The 14,315-nt window shown below is 40.0% G+C and overlaps 2 protein-coding genes across 4 annotated transcripts; one reads left to right on the forward strand and one right to left on the reverse strand.

Moving 5' to 3' along the window:
- Window positions 1-3,384: 3,384 nt before the first annotated feature.
- si:ch211-131k2.2 (uncharacterized) lies at window positions 3,385-4,981 on the forward strand. Of its 2 annotated transcripts, none has more exons than XR_007938161.1 (5): window positions 3,385-3,614; window positions 3,756-3,981; window positions 4,092-4,145; window positions 4,299-4,370; window positions 4,516-4,981. XR_007938161.1 is itself a non-coding variant. In XM_051939928.1 (5 exons), exons 1-5 carry the CDS (start codon window positions 3,501-3,503, stop codon window positions 4,548-4,550), a joined length of 372 nt encoding a protein of 123 aa, XP_051795888.1. In that variant the 5' UTR covers window positions 3,385-3,500; the 3' UTR covers window positions 4,551-4,981. The 2 variants fall into 2 exon arrangements, 1 of the variants encoding a protein (XP_051795888.1); XM_051939928.1 differs by having other exon boundaries at window positions 3,756-3,852.
- Window positions 4,178-13,384, reverse strand: kat7b (K(lysine) acetyltransferase 7b). Of its 2 annotated transcripts, none has more exons than XM_022209373.2 (14): window positions 13,190-13,384; window positions 12,022-12,172; window positions 11,675-11,923; window positions 11,461-11,543; window positions 8,886-8,969; window positions 8,595-8,693; window positions 8,385-8,495; window positions 7,930-8,118; window positions 6,816-6,905; window positions 6,531-6,671; window positions 6,302-6,395; window positions 5,952-6,098; window positions 5,659-5,765; window positions 4,178-5,216 (listed from the first exon to the last, which is right to left on the reverse strand). In XM_022209373.2, the coding sequence occupies exons 1-14, from the start codon at window positions 13,205-13,207 to the stop codon at window positions 5,115-5,117; spliced, it is 1,665 nt and encodes a 554-aa protein (XP_022065065.1). In that variant the 5' UTR covers window positions 13,208-13,384; the 3' UTR covers window positions 4,178-5,114. The 2 variants fall into 2 exon arrangements, with proteins under 2 accessions (XP_022065065.1, XP_022065064.1); XM_022209372.2 differs by having other exon boundaries at window positions 7,930-8,121.
- Window positions 13,385-14,315: the final 931 nt, after the last annotated feature.

Consider the following 14,315-nt stretch of genomic DNA (forward strand, 5'->3'; position numbering starts at 1 on the left):
ATTTTGTGGAGATAAGAGGACTAACAGCCTTAAAGCTGCTCTGTCAGGCTCAGGGATGATGATATCAGTCCTCTCCTCTGGACTAAACTCACCACAGTGGAACATCTGCTGGGCTCGTCTCATCTGATAAAAGACTATCTGTCAGCAGGAGATTACGGCCCTCAGCTCTAACATTGTCTCCTCAACTGGTTTTGTCACGATTGTGACATCTTGTGTTGTTTATCTGCAGGTACCTGCAGCTTTCTTAAGAGAGATTTTAAAACTAATGTCAGCTGTCAGAGAAAAGCAGCACCCCGAGTCACTGGAGAATATGTTTGCATTTCTAAACACCACATGAATTCAGTTATGTAACTGACTCAACAAAAGAAGAGATGATGGTTCCTATTAGTTCAGACCACTACAAAATTATCCACAGACACTGTATGTTGTATCTGTCATGTACAATTTCCTGACCCGATGGGGATCAGTGTAACACAGTAGGCCGTGTTTCAGTAACTATATAAGATATAGCCACAGCTGAGTTATATTTAGATGTAACAAAACTTTAAGATGAAGCAGATCACAAGGATTTTCATGAATATACACCATCTGAAGCTTTCTACAGTGTATTTGTTTCAACACTGTAGAAAGCTTCCTTCAGAGCAGAACGACATGAAAGAACTGTTCATACAGGCTGAGTAGTACTTTTCTTGACAATTCTACAAACTCATCATCCACTACATTAAAACCGCCTACCTGGTGGGACTCTGCAATACCTCTGAAGGTGTCCTGTGGTATCAGACGTGAGCAGCAGATCCTTTAAGTCCTGGAAGTTGGGAGGCAGGGCCACCATGGATCGGACTTCTTGCATATCCTACAGATGGTCAATTGGATTCAGATCCGAGGAGTCTGGAAGCCAAGTCAACACTTTGAACTTGTTATGATCCTCAAACCGTGTGCCAGGAAGCTTTATCCCGTTGAAAGAGGCCACTGGCAAGGTTTCCACACGGTGCCCACCAGTGTGTTGCCTTCTCATAGTGCATCCTGCTGCCATCTGTTTAATGGGTATATAACACACACACACACCCCTACGTTTCTACATGACATAAAAGAAAACATTCTTCAGGCCACCATCCTTCATTGCTTCATGGTCCGGTTGTGATGTGATGCCCATTGTCGAGGTTCAGCATCATGACTCCGACTGGTCTGTGGCTACATTCTGGCACTTTTCAATCAGAACCAACGTTAAAATTCTCATGAACTTGTGCTACAGTAGGGCTGCACAGTGGCTCGTTGCCTTTCAGCTAGAAGATCCCCAGTTCGCATCCTGACCTAGGCCTGGGATCTTTCTGCATGGAGCTTGCATGTTCTCCTTGTGCATGCGTGGGTTTTCTCCAGGCACTCCATTTTCCTCCCACAGTCCAAAGACATGCTGAGGTTAATTGATTATTCTAAATTGTCTGTAGGTGTGAATGTGAGTGTGATTGTTTGTCTCTATGTGCAGCCCTGTGATAGACTGGTGACCTGTCCAGGGTGTCCCCTGCCTTCACCCTAAGTCAGCTAGGATTGACTGTAACCTGGCTGTGGACCGAGTAAGGATTAAGTGGTGTGTAGATAATGGATAGATGTGCTCCAGTAGCTCTATCCCTGAGCCCTGGTTCACCAGTTGTCACTCTTTTCACTTTTGGCCAATGCTAGCCCCTGCATACCTCTAACTCCCCAACAAAATTTGTCATATTTAGAGATACTCTGACCAAGTAGGCTTGGCCTCACAATTTAGTCCTTGTCAAAGTCACTCTGATCCGTACGCTGCCTATTTTTCCTGCTTTAAACACATTAACTTCACAAACTACCTGTTCAATTGCCATCATATGTATCCCACCTTCTGAAACGTATAATTCCAATGAAAAAAAATCAGTGCCATCCACTTCACCTGTCACTGGTTTTGTTGTTCTGGCTGATCAGCATATATGCAAAATGAATGGCTTATTCATTAAAGACCCCTTGATAAAGTGGGTCCAAAGAGGGCACGGTGACCCATGCCTAAATTTCACTTGAAATGTCACATGAGATTTATATTTCAACCAAAAAATGCTTGAAGAGTCACATATTTGAGGGTGAAACTGAAGTTCAGACTCAGACCGTGCACTGAATCACCATCAGCGAGCAGTGCAGATCCTGAAACCTCCTACACTCTGCGTCACATGGAAATACAGCGTCCTGTCATTACAGGAGCTCTTTGTGACTCAACCATTTCATATGCTAATGTTGAGCCTCTGATTTCTTTTGATTCAGCCCTCCTCGTTGGCTGTGGGTCAGACTATGTGCACACGAGGGCTGTTCAGGTGTAATTGCCTTTCAGGCCTAATTGTCCCGGGCTTTTCTTGCTTTTAGAAGCACCTGTGTCTGGATCAAAGCATTTGATGTGTGTGTCAGCTTTGTTTCAAGTGGGTGTCCTTACAGCACACAGATTGTCAAGTAATTGCCTCTCCAAATATTTCTGTGGCTGGAGTGTTGGAAAAAGAGCTCACCTTTCACTACAAGAGAGCATTTAAATGGCTAAGTAAGTAAAGATCATGAAAAGGTTTAATAACAGAGTAATTGTCTCAGGAGATGGAGCATAAATAGCCCAACTGAGATGTCTCCTCCTCAGAAAGGTTGAATATTTCAAAACATTTAGTCACGTGCAAAGCAATTCATTCATATTTCATTGCACTTGAAACGTCACCCGTCTTCTAAAACACTGCTTCCATCACCCTCAGTTCATTGGTTATTTGTTAAATCTTAATAAATCAATGCACATCTAAATCGGCCTATCTGACCTCAGTGGTCACATCTGTGTTATCCCGCTAAGTAAATCCAAAACTAGTGATTCACCAAGTCAATTGGCGAACCAATAAAACCTCCAAAGCAGATGGTTATATTTGCAAAGCTCAAAGACCAGGCGTATCCTGCCCTCTTCCTCGCTGATATCAAAGGAGCATGTGCACATCACAAGGTCACAAATGAGCAACCGGAGGATATTTTTAGCAATCCAGATGTCTAATAAAAAAGGAAATGAAAGGTGAGCAACTCAAATGTAAATATTTGAGCTTTAATATTATTTAGCATGCGTTTTATTTCTTAGGCTTTGTTTGGACGATTTCCAAGTAAAGCTTTGCAAAACCTGTTGAAAACAATGCAATCTGTGCAACGGTACAAAATCTGATTTTTAATGTGTAACAAGCTATATATATATATATATATATATATATATATATATATAAGGAAAAGCTACAGTTTGTATAACTGCTGTAATATGACAAGCTGGTATTTTTTTTTAATCCAATGGAAGCGAGTGCGTTTCCATGTTTAGAGGGGAGGGGTCTGGTAGCAGCGGAGGTATAAATGCACCCTGAGCTGGGACACAGAGCTAATACTGAATCGCGTCTTGCAGATATTTCTTAAAACATATTTGTAGCCGTTTTCAGCTCCCCCAAATTCAACAGAAACTCAACCAAAGAATTTCTCCTTGATGAAAAATGGATACCTGGAAAATCCAGCTTGTCCTTATGGCTTTCTGTGCTTTGGTGCGAACCTATCAGGGACTGTCAGGTAGTGAAGAAGAGAAGAGAGGGTTATCCAAAGACTGGCAGGTGAGAATCACTGACTTATTGTTTTAAGACAGAAAAAAAACAAAAACTGAGAATACCACTATGGACAAACAGTGAATGATTGATAAATGTATTGAAATATGTGTTTGAAGTATTCCTATTTTTTTTGCTTATTTGTGGCAGGATGAGTCACTGGAGACTGGTCTGATTAACCCAGTGGACAGTCTGATTAAAAGATCTAAAGCCCTTCGCTTCTATGGACTTATGGGGAAACGATCAGGTTGTCTCGAACAGCATCCCTGTATATAAACATGATAGGAGCATCGTTTTTGTGTGGGCATGTGTACAATTTAAATTTTTCCACATGTTCGTGGTAATAAGTGTTCGTAACTTGCTTTTTCCTTTACAGGTACAAACAGCCATTTTCTCTATAATGCAACCATTTTTTAAACAAGTTATGCACATTTAGTTTCTGTTACATCAGCATCTTGAACTGCTTTCATCATCTTATATTTGTAGGAAATAAAGGAGAGACATTTGGGGGTTTAATGGGAAGAAGCACCTCCAGTGGTGGTGAGTAAAACAAACTACTAAGAGATAACATGTAAAATATCAAGGCAGCTTTATTGATATTAAAAATATCAAATGGCTAATACACAATAAACAGCTATGATCAGAAGTACAAGGCAAAGACAGTCCTGTTAAAATGATTTCTGTTTATTACAGAATCTTTAACCAGAATAATTCCATCCGGAACAACCACCACGGTCCATCGTTCAGAGAAACCACACAAGCACGGTATGATTGTATCAGTATAAAAACCTGAGGTTGTTTTATTTCTATGTGCATTCTTACAGTGGTGTTGTTCTTTTTTCTTTTTTTTTTTTTTACTATTCTCAACAAATTAAAAATATCTGAGTTTATTTTTTCCATTATTTGGCAGGTTCCCCGGAAAAATGGATCCAAATCTTCTATTGATGGAGCGAAACAAAAATACACATCATCATGATCTATACAATTTCACACCAACCAAAGACGTTACCATAAATCATACTCCTAAAAAATACACCCTGCTTATAGTTTCAATTCATGCTAACAAATATTGGAATAATCCCAAACAAGAACAGGTACCATCTTCAAAATGCACATTGCTTGTAAGAAATAAAAAATAACCTGTAATTGCTGCCAAATATCGGTATGTATTTTTTGCACGAGCAAAGCAAAACATTCATTGTATCCACCACACTGGACTGTTTATCGTTTAACATTCAGAGCTAAGTAGACGTAGGCAGTTTTCAACGAGTAGGACAAACTCTCTACTATTAACTGTTGGAGTTAAATCAACCGACTTGGAACGTATGACGCTTCACATATAAATGAAAGTAAAATATAAAAGTAAAAAAAAAAAAGCTTTGTGACACAACAGGGTAAAAACGTGAAAGAAAAACAACACTGATCTTTATTGACAGTTCATAGGTCTAGGCTACTTGTGGCTGGTGAGGCTGGAGGTGAATTTATTCAGTAGCCTGAGAATCTTAGTGCTTATGTTCCTTTGGGAGGGGTCCATTTTAGCGAGCTTGGGTCGATGGTTTTGTTGCTATTGCCTCGTTTGATCTCCTTCGCTTTCCACTCATCAATCAGGTCCTGGGGAAAAGAGGAACAGCAGCAGGAATGAGATCAGGTGAAATAAAAAGGCGGCAAATTATGGCCAAAATTAAAATCAAGACTGATTACAATTTAGCTTTTTATTGCTACTGCAGCAATTCAGATAAGAATATGATTACCATCATATTTGAACAGGAAAACAATGCAATAAAAATATGGGGTGGGGAAACAATAAAAAAAACCAAACTGTGATGACAGAATTATCCTAAAATCAAAATTGTAACATTAATTAAAAAAATATATAACGACAAGAGCTGGATAAATGACTCAACTAATCTCAATGATATGCTTATTTTCTGTAGTATTTAAAAAGTAATTCTTCATTTCAATAGAGGAATTCATTTTGTGAAAATAAAATTATTGAGCTAATTACCCCTATATATTCACTGTATTCTCTTAGGTTGTACAAAGGGAAACTTACCTGTCGCTTCAATACTAAATGCTTTCCCTTCCAATACTTCAGCATCTGAAGAGACTGCAGGGTGCTCACAATGTCCACCGGATTGACCGCGGTTTCCTGACTGATCTCTGTGCATCAATCAAACATTAAAATGATAAATACTTATTGCATGTGCGTCTCCTTTCTTACCTGGAAATTAATCTTCTGATGTAGAAACATGTCTCGTCAAAGCCACATATTAAGCTTTCACATGTTTTTGCAGAAGAGCTATTGCACTGGGAAAGCTGAATTATGAGGCCTGTGTCGTCACTTACCTTTGATTGAGATCTCCTTGCCTTGAAAGTTGTACATGTATCTGAGTAACACTTCTTTCCAGTAGCTGCGGTAGCTGATGAGGCCCAGATCGGACAGAGGTCTCTCTGGTGAGCCGACTTTCTCCTCCACTTTGGACAGCAGGTAACCTAAGCAAGGCACAGGATAGTCAGCAAGAAGAATCAAGAGTCTAGATTTCATCAACATCTGCAAACAGGCCAAAACACTACTTCAATAATACTGGTATAGTGAGGTTGCTTCTTTTAATGGTGATAACAGAGTGTGTGCTTGACAGTCAACACCTACTTTAGTCATTCTGATACAGTAAACAATTGAGAAAGCATACACTTACTGAAGTCAATGAGCATTTTTCCGAAGCCTTGTCTCATGTACTGTGGCATCGTCAGTATACAGGATACATTGTAGTTCAGGAAGGAATTCTTCTCCTTCAAGGAATAAAAAGAAAAAAACATTTTAGGTATTTCTGTATATTTACATCATTTCAAAGAACCTATAACCCTTGCAAGGGCAAATGTTTGGTGCCTATACATAACATTAATCTACCCTTTTTCTGCTCTTACCTTGGAAAAATACCCGACTAAATGGCAGCCAGTGTTGTCGGCCTCAGTCATCACATAGAAGAGAAAAGGCTCCACGTCGTAGTAAAGTGTCTTGTGGTCCAGGAAAAGCTTGGCGAGTAAACACAAATTCTGGCAGTAGATCTGGGGATAAAATGGCACTTAATCACTTTAAAGTAGTGGCTCATTTGATTGTCTTGAAAGTAAGATATCCCCATTTGTGATGCTTGCTTTAGGGAACCATTTATCGCTTTAAATGGCAAAACCGACACGAAGAAGTCTCCCTACCTTATTCTTTTTGCCATCAACTTCAAACACAGATATGGACCCCTTTCTGTACACCTCGTCTCCTGGAGGATGTTTCCACACGCATTTGGCCTGAAAGGACATGTGACAAAACACACATTTTCAAAAACTCACAATGAACAGACAAGGTAAATACTTTTATTTTAATGCCACATTGCAGTGTTTATTATTAGGCAATGTAATACAAGTTTAAAAAAAGAACAAAACATAGTCATAAAGACCTTATAGCATACACATATCTCTTAAAAATCAACACTACATCCTCCACTGGTCTGAATGACAAATGTGGTAGCAAAAGATTGCGACAATCGTCATGAAAACAAAACAAATAACCAAATAATTGCAATTACTTTTTTGAAGTAGCATAGTCACATGCATTATTTAACTGATATTTAACATAAATACATTCTTAAGACTGTATACGGACATTAAAGGGGAAGTTTGTTTTTTTTCAACCTGGGGTCTGTTTTCATGTCATTTCATACATGTGAGTGATGGAGAAATGAATTTTCGACATAGCTCCAGTATTTAGCCAGGCAGGCAGCTTAACAGCTCAGCTAGCGAAAAGTATGGGGCAAGAGGCCCCCCCCGCATCAAAGTCCGCCCTAACATGCTTTTTTCCCCCCACACTGACCGGCTCGGATAGTCTCAACGAGTGTCCCACAACATACTAGAGATGAGAAGTGAACGAAAACCTCCACATTACCTGGCGATCGCTCTTTGTTGTGGTCTGTATCCAAAGCTCAGGATGCTAGAAAGCAAATCTCGTTCCGAAATCGTGCGACAGCTATCACGCGATTTCGCGAGCTATCGCGCAATTTCGGAACGAAATTTGCTTTCTAGCTGCTAAGTAGACTGCCTGGCTAAATACTGGAGCTATGTCGAAAATTCATTTCTCCATCACTCACATGTATGAAATGACATATGAAAACAGACCCCAGGTTGAAAAAAAACGAAGTTCCCCTTTAACAGTCACATTCTTGTTATGCAGCTGTTTAAAAATATGTAAGAATATTTACCCAAGACCATTAACTAACCATCGGCAAACCTAAAATGGCTCTGACCCTGAGCAGAAGAACTTTAAGCCGTGTCTCACCATGTGTCTTCTGAGAATAGTCTGGCTCTTCATGTACTTGAGGCAGAATTCGCAGACGTAGAGACGACCCAGACGAGCATACTCCTCAGGATAGGGCGAGTGGTACCAGGTGTCCAGCTCATAGCGGCCGAACAGGATGGTCTTGATCATGTTACTGCCCTCAGTGATCTGACCCTGGATACGCAGCTTCTCCTTAAGGAAAGATGGCAGAACTGAAAACATTGTGCGTTGCTGGTGGTTTTTACAACAAATATGTGTGCTAAAAGCTAAAACTGTGAGGCTACAATATTGACAAATTTGTAAACAGAGCAACAAGTGGCTATCCAAATCACAAAAAAAGATTTTACTTATGGTCAGAAATAGTGGCCCCGGTTATATTTTCATCTAATTCTTAAAAACAAAACAGGCATTTCTTGCAAGTGTGGCACTGACGGAGATATAAAACCCCTCATTACCAGGTCTTCAGATGCACGTGCCTGAGCTTTCCTGAACAGCTCCAGGTCATAGTCACTGGTGATGTTCTCCAACAGCGGCTCTCTGGTGTTGCCATGTGTCTGCCGATGCTCCTGTGGACCAGACAGAAAGACAAATAACAGATGAGACAACCTACAGGCTGATCCACACTGAGAGGTGGACGACTGCATGTTGGACTGCTGCTGATGTACCATGTGCTTTTCTTTCTGCTCCTTCTGAAGGCCAGAGTTTCGCCCCTTCCTAATCTCAGCCACCTGCTCTTTGTATTTGCTCTGTTTGGATGTTGGTGTCTGGAAATAAAACACAAAACGGTTCAGTTTATTGGCAACATCAGAATTTGTTCGTAACAATCAAAGCAATACTCACATGATTAGATATAGATGAGCAATTTTGAGAAAATAGTATTGCTTTAACTTGAACATAGTTGCTGTTAGAAAGTGAACTAAATGTGCGTGAAGTAAATCATTACAAAAGTGGACTACCTGATGACGAGTTGCATGGCGTGAGTTGCTCTCCTCCTGTGCCTTCACCTCCTCTTCCTGCTTCTCACGACTGACGGCTTTTACCTGACAATGAAGCGTCCAGTTTGTATTAGAATCCAATGTTTTCCTGACACAGGAATTAGATGCAGATCACAATGCCAAATGTATTTTCATGTTTGCTTGGCCTTATGTTAGGATAATGCTCACAGCTTAATAGTGGGTTAGTTTTAAAGTTGTTATAAAACTTGAGCTTTAAGTTTGAGCTTCTCATTTGCTAAAATAATCAGATTAGTGAAGTTGGGCTATATAGGCTATATTCTGTGGAGTACAGGTAACGATATGTGCACTGAACAAAAATGAATAGAATTTTCACAGAGTTGTTTCTACTTTATTTAGCTGCCGAATACGTCCCAATGAAGAGCAAGCACCTTTTCCAATTGTAGCAAAATTAAAAACAAGTCAGTACATGGTTAATGAATGTCAGAGATAAAAATGTGGTGAAAATTATACAACTGCTCAGCACAGGAGAATGTCCATGGTTTAAGTCTTGTAGTTAAATACACACGTGGACAAAATTGTTGGTACCCCTCAGTTAAAGAAGGAAAAACCCACAATTCTCACTGAAATCACTTGAAACTCACAAAAGTAACAATAAATAAAAATTTATTGAAAATTAAATAATCCAAAACAGCCATTACTTTTGAATTGTTGATTAACATAATTATTTAAAAAAACAAACTAATGAAACAGGCTTGGACAAAAATGATGGTACCTCTATAAAAGATTGAAAACTATTTGACCAGAGTGACATGATTAACTCAGGTGTGTCATTTAATTGACATCACAGGTGTTTCCAAACTCATAATCAGTCAGTCTGCCTATTTAAAGGGAGACAAGTAGTCACCCTGCTGTTTGGTGAAAAGGTGTGTACCACACTGAACATGGACAACAGAAAGCGAAGGAGAGAATTGTCCCAGGACATCCGAAAAAAAATTATAGACAAACATCTTAAAGGTAAAGGCTATAAGACCATCTCTAAACAGCTTGAAGTTCCTGTGACAACAGTGGCTCATATTATTCAGAAGTTCAAGACCCACGGGACAGTAGCCAACCTCCCTGGACGTGGCCGCAAGAGGAAAATTGATGACAAATTGAAGAGACGGATCGTTCGAATTGTATCCAAAGAGCCCAGAGCAACCTCCAAAGAAATTAAAGGTGAACTCCAAGGCCAAGGTACATCAGTGTCAGATCGCACCATTCGTCGTTGTTTGAGCCAAAGTGGACTTCATGGGAGACGACCAAGGAGGACACCACTGCTGAAAAAAACTCATAAAAAAGCCAGACTGGAATTTGCAAAAATGCATGTTGACAAGCCACAAAGCTTCTGGGAGAATGTCCTTTGGACAGATGAGACCAAACTGGAGCTTTTTGGTAAGGCACATCAACTCTATGTTCATAGACTCAAAAACCAAGCATACGAAGAAAAGAACACTGTCCCTACGGTGAAACATGGAGGAGGCTCAGTAATGTTTTGGGGCTGCTTTGCTGCATCTGGCACAGGGTGTCTTGAAAGTGTGCAAGGTACGATGAAATCTGAAGACTATCAAGGCATTCTGGAGAGAAATGTGCTGCCTAGTGTCAGAAAGCTTGGTCTCAGTCGCAGGTCATGGGTCTTCCAACAGGACAACGATCCAAAACACACAGCCAAAAACACCCAAGAATGGCTGAGAGAAAAGCGTTGGACTATTCTAAAGTGGCCTTCTATGAGCCCAGATCTGAATCCCATTGAACATATGTGGAAGGAGCTGAAACATGCCATTTGGAGAAGACACCCATCAAACCTGAGACAACTGGAGCTGTTTGCTCATGAGGAGTGGGCCAAAATACCTGTTGACAGCTGCAGAACGCTCATTGACAAATACAGAAATCGTTTAATTGCAGTGATTGCCTCAAAAGGTTGTGCAACAAAATATTAAGTTATGGGTACCATCATTTTTGTCCAGTCCTATTTCATTAGTTTGTTTTTTTTAATAATTATGTTAATCAACAATTCAAAAGTGATGGCTGTTTTTGATTATTTAATTTTCAATAAATTTTTATTTATTGTTACTTTTGTGAGTTTCAAGTGATTTCAGTGAGAATTGTGGGTTTTTCCTTCTTTAACTGAGGGGTACCAACAATTTTGTCCACGTGTGTATCACAGTTTATATTAGTTTCAGGGACATGTTTTTCTATTAATTAGTCCCTTAATCACAACTGGGTTTATAGCGCAAGTAGAGTTTGGATTCTTTTTTTGTCACATAAAACACTTGGAAATGGCTTTGATAATTATGGATGTGTGAAACTGAAACATTACATTAACAGCTAAAAAAACAATCATGTTAAATATATGTGCACATGACTCATAGTTATGATAATTATTCTATCATGAAGGGGTCAAAGTATCACAGAAGATGAAGGACAAATGTGTTACACAGCACAGCGATGACTATCCTAGCCAAACACTGGAGAAGCACAATTGAAATATACAATTACAACTTGTACTAGAAGCTACAAAGATCTAGGAAACACTCACCTTGCACTCATCAGCAGAAAGATTGTGGTATAGAGGGCAACCTGATACAGCAAAATGACGTTCATGTTTCCCTGTTAGGTGGCCTGGAAAATAGGAGAGAAGATAGTTTTATATATTAGAACAACCATTACTAAATATATCACATTGCATACGATCAAACAAACAACTAATGTTGAACAGTCCTTTAAAATTTTTTTAAAGCTGAAAATATTACCAAGAGAATTACAGCCCGGAGTTGGGCACTTCATGTTGAAGTTGTAGGTTTCGTGGCAGCGCCGGCGCTTGGGTCGATGAGAGAGGTCCTTGTCGGAGTCTCTGTTGGCCTGGTCTTTGGCCTGGCTCTCATCATGAGAGGCATTGGGGCTGGAGATGTCCAGCTCAGATTCAGAGGAGGGTGCATTCCCTGTGGGGGTCAACGGTGGAGATTCATCATGGTCCGCAGCTCGCTTCAAGTCCGGAGTGTCTGATGGAAAAGAAGTCACACCACCATAATGATTAACAGCCGAAATGAGGAACACTGTAAAAGCTTCATATTTGCATCTATAAGTTATGTTGGCCAACCCTGAGAGCTTTGGCTAAGGCGAGTGGAGGCTCTGGTGAGGCGCTGTCTCTTGGGCATGTTTCCATCACTTTCTGAACTATTGGTCTGTTCTCTTTCAGCGGAGGAGTCCGAGTCTTCAGTTCCATCTGAACCACTCCCAGCCATGTGTCTCTATCAGGGGGAAAAAATGAATAAGTGGGGTCTTATCCAAAATAACATAATCATTGATCATGGAAAAATAAAATGTTGAAGCTCTTGAGCCATGGCAACAGTCAGTGATGTAAATTACACCTGACAACAGTTGAGCTCTGCCTTGTAGAGCATAATGAATGAGGTATTTGGATCATAAACATTCATTCATAACACAGCACTGAATCTGAAGCAATAGAAATATTGTGTAACAAGAACAAATTTTATCCAGCTAAGTCTATAACAGATTTTCAGAAAGGCCACAATCAGCTGTAAGCTCTCTGTTAGCTTGTGTTGTAAAAGGCTGAACAGCTGTTACTATGGTTTCAATCTAACTATGAAATCTAATATCTGTTCCTGTAGTTAGCATTTGGTACAACTATTCAAAAAATGTTACCGTTACAAACCAAAGTATAGGCTTACACGACTAATTTGCTAGCGTGGTCAGCGCCTCAACCTATTATTATTGTTAGCTTGGCGTGTCACCTTAGCTAAGCTGCTCCCGTTTTCTCATACGGCTAATAGCCCTTGGCACCAAACTGCATTAACAAATCTAGCATTTAAGATGTACAGCTTAACGATTAGCTTTGGTACCTGTATCTACTTACACAGAAGTGTACACACCATAGTTATTGAAGTTTTACTGTAAATTCGGGACACATAGGATTCATAAATCACCATTACATTTGAATAAAACCTAAGATAAAGTCTTCGATTTGGTTTAGCTCCTTGTTACCGGTCAACACGGTTTAACTTACTTTAGCTTTCGCCAAAAATGCTAATAAATGCTCAATAATGACGATGCTGTTGAAACTCAGTGAACTGTGAAACTGTTTTACCTCGGCGAGCTAAGCCACCAATGTTAATGTAAAGTGTTAGTCCGTTAAATTGTCGGTTTACTGAATTGAATATGGGGGATCCGTCCAGCTAGCTAATCAGAGAATGGAGCTCAACGGTGCTAACTTAGCTAACGCTTGAGCGACCTACATTTGTTCTTACCTGTCGTCTGCGAGGCATGTTCTCCCCGGTGGCTGCTACTTCAGAGAAACTGTAAAACCCAGCAAACGTCGGATAAAACGACGAAAAATAGTATTTATTGCCTCCTCTTTAGTAATAGTTGATATGTACACAGCGTTGCCTGGGTCTGTCGCGCCACATTCCTCACACAGACAGACTGAGGACCTCCGCACCAGCAGGGGACGACTCTAGGCCTGACTGCAAACCCCTATGGGCCAGGGGCCAAAGCTACTATATTAACTACACTAGAAGCACTCTAATCAACTAAATATTATAGCAGCTTCTCAGTAGATCATATGCGTTCACATTTACAATATGTTTATCTACTACCAGTAAACATTTCCACTAAACATTGACTGAGATATCAAGATTCACAACTTTCTAGGGATTTCTAATTATACACGCATAGGCTGTATAGTCTGTGTATACATTGGCCTACCATTTAATGCTTTTGAGGTGCAATATCAAGATTTTGAACATAAATATAATATCAGCAAATCAACAAGATACAGTTGAGTATTTTTTTCATAGCAGAAACTGAAGTCACTCTTGTTTTGTGTGTCTGTCTCTCATTGATCAGGGACTTCTTGACAGCCTTGTAGGACCTTAAGCAATGATCTAAAAATCGGCTACGTACAGTGTGGGAGGAACTCTGGACACCAGTTTGGTTTGTCCACTGCTGTTGAAGCTCCTGAGATGTCATTTGGCGGTTTTCCCTGCACATACAGATAAGGATGCGATCATTTCTTGCTGAAGAAACCTTTGGACGCCCAGGTCTTCATTTGTCTTCCAAGCTGTTGATTCGTCTGTATTTCTGCAGAGTGTATCCAACTGCTGACGGACTGCATCTGCACTTCCTGGCTATCTGACAGCAGCTGTACCCTTCCTGGCTGAGAATATGTGTCTTCAGGTGTATTTCCTGCGTTAGGTTCCTTGTTTTGGCCAATTTTGTTTCTGAAGAACTTTCAAATGTGTTAGCTTTATATAGACACGAAGAACGGCAACAAAATAGTGTCTTTTAACAAAAAGCATGACCTTCATTAGTGAATCACTGGTACCAAAATGACCCAATACTCAAAAATTCTTATGTATTTTTATGGAAGTTATC

This window comes from Acanthochromis polyacanthus, chromosome 19, assembly GCF_021347895.1.
Source record: "Acanthochromis polyacanthus isolate Apoly-LR-REF ecotype Palm Island chromosome 19, KAUST_Apoly_ChrSc, whole genome shotgun sequence".
Taxonomy (NCBI): Eukaryota; Metazoa; Chordata; class Actinopteri; family Pomacentridae; genus Acanthochromis; species Acanthochromis polyacanthus.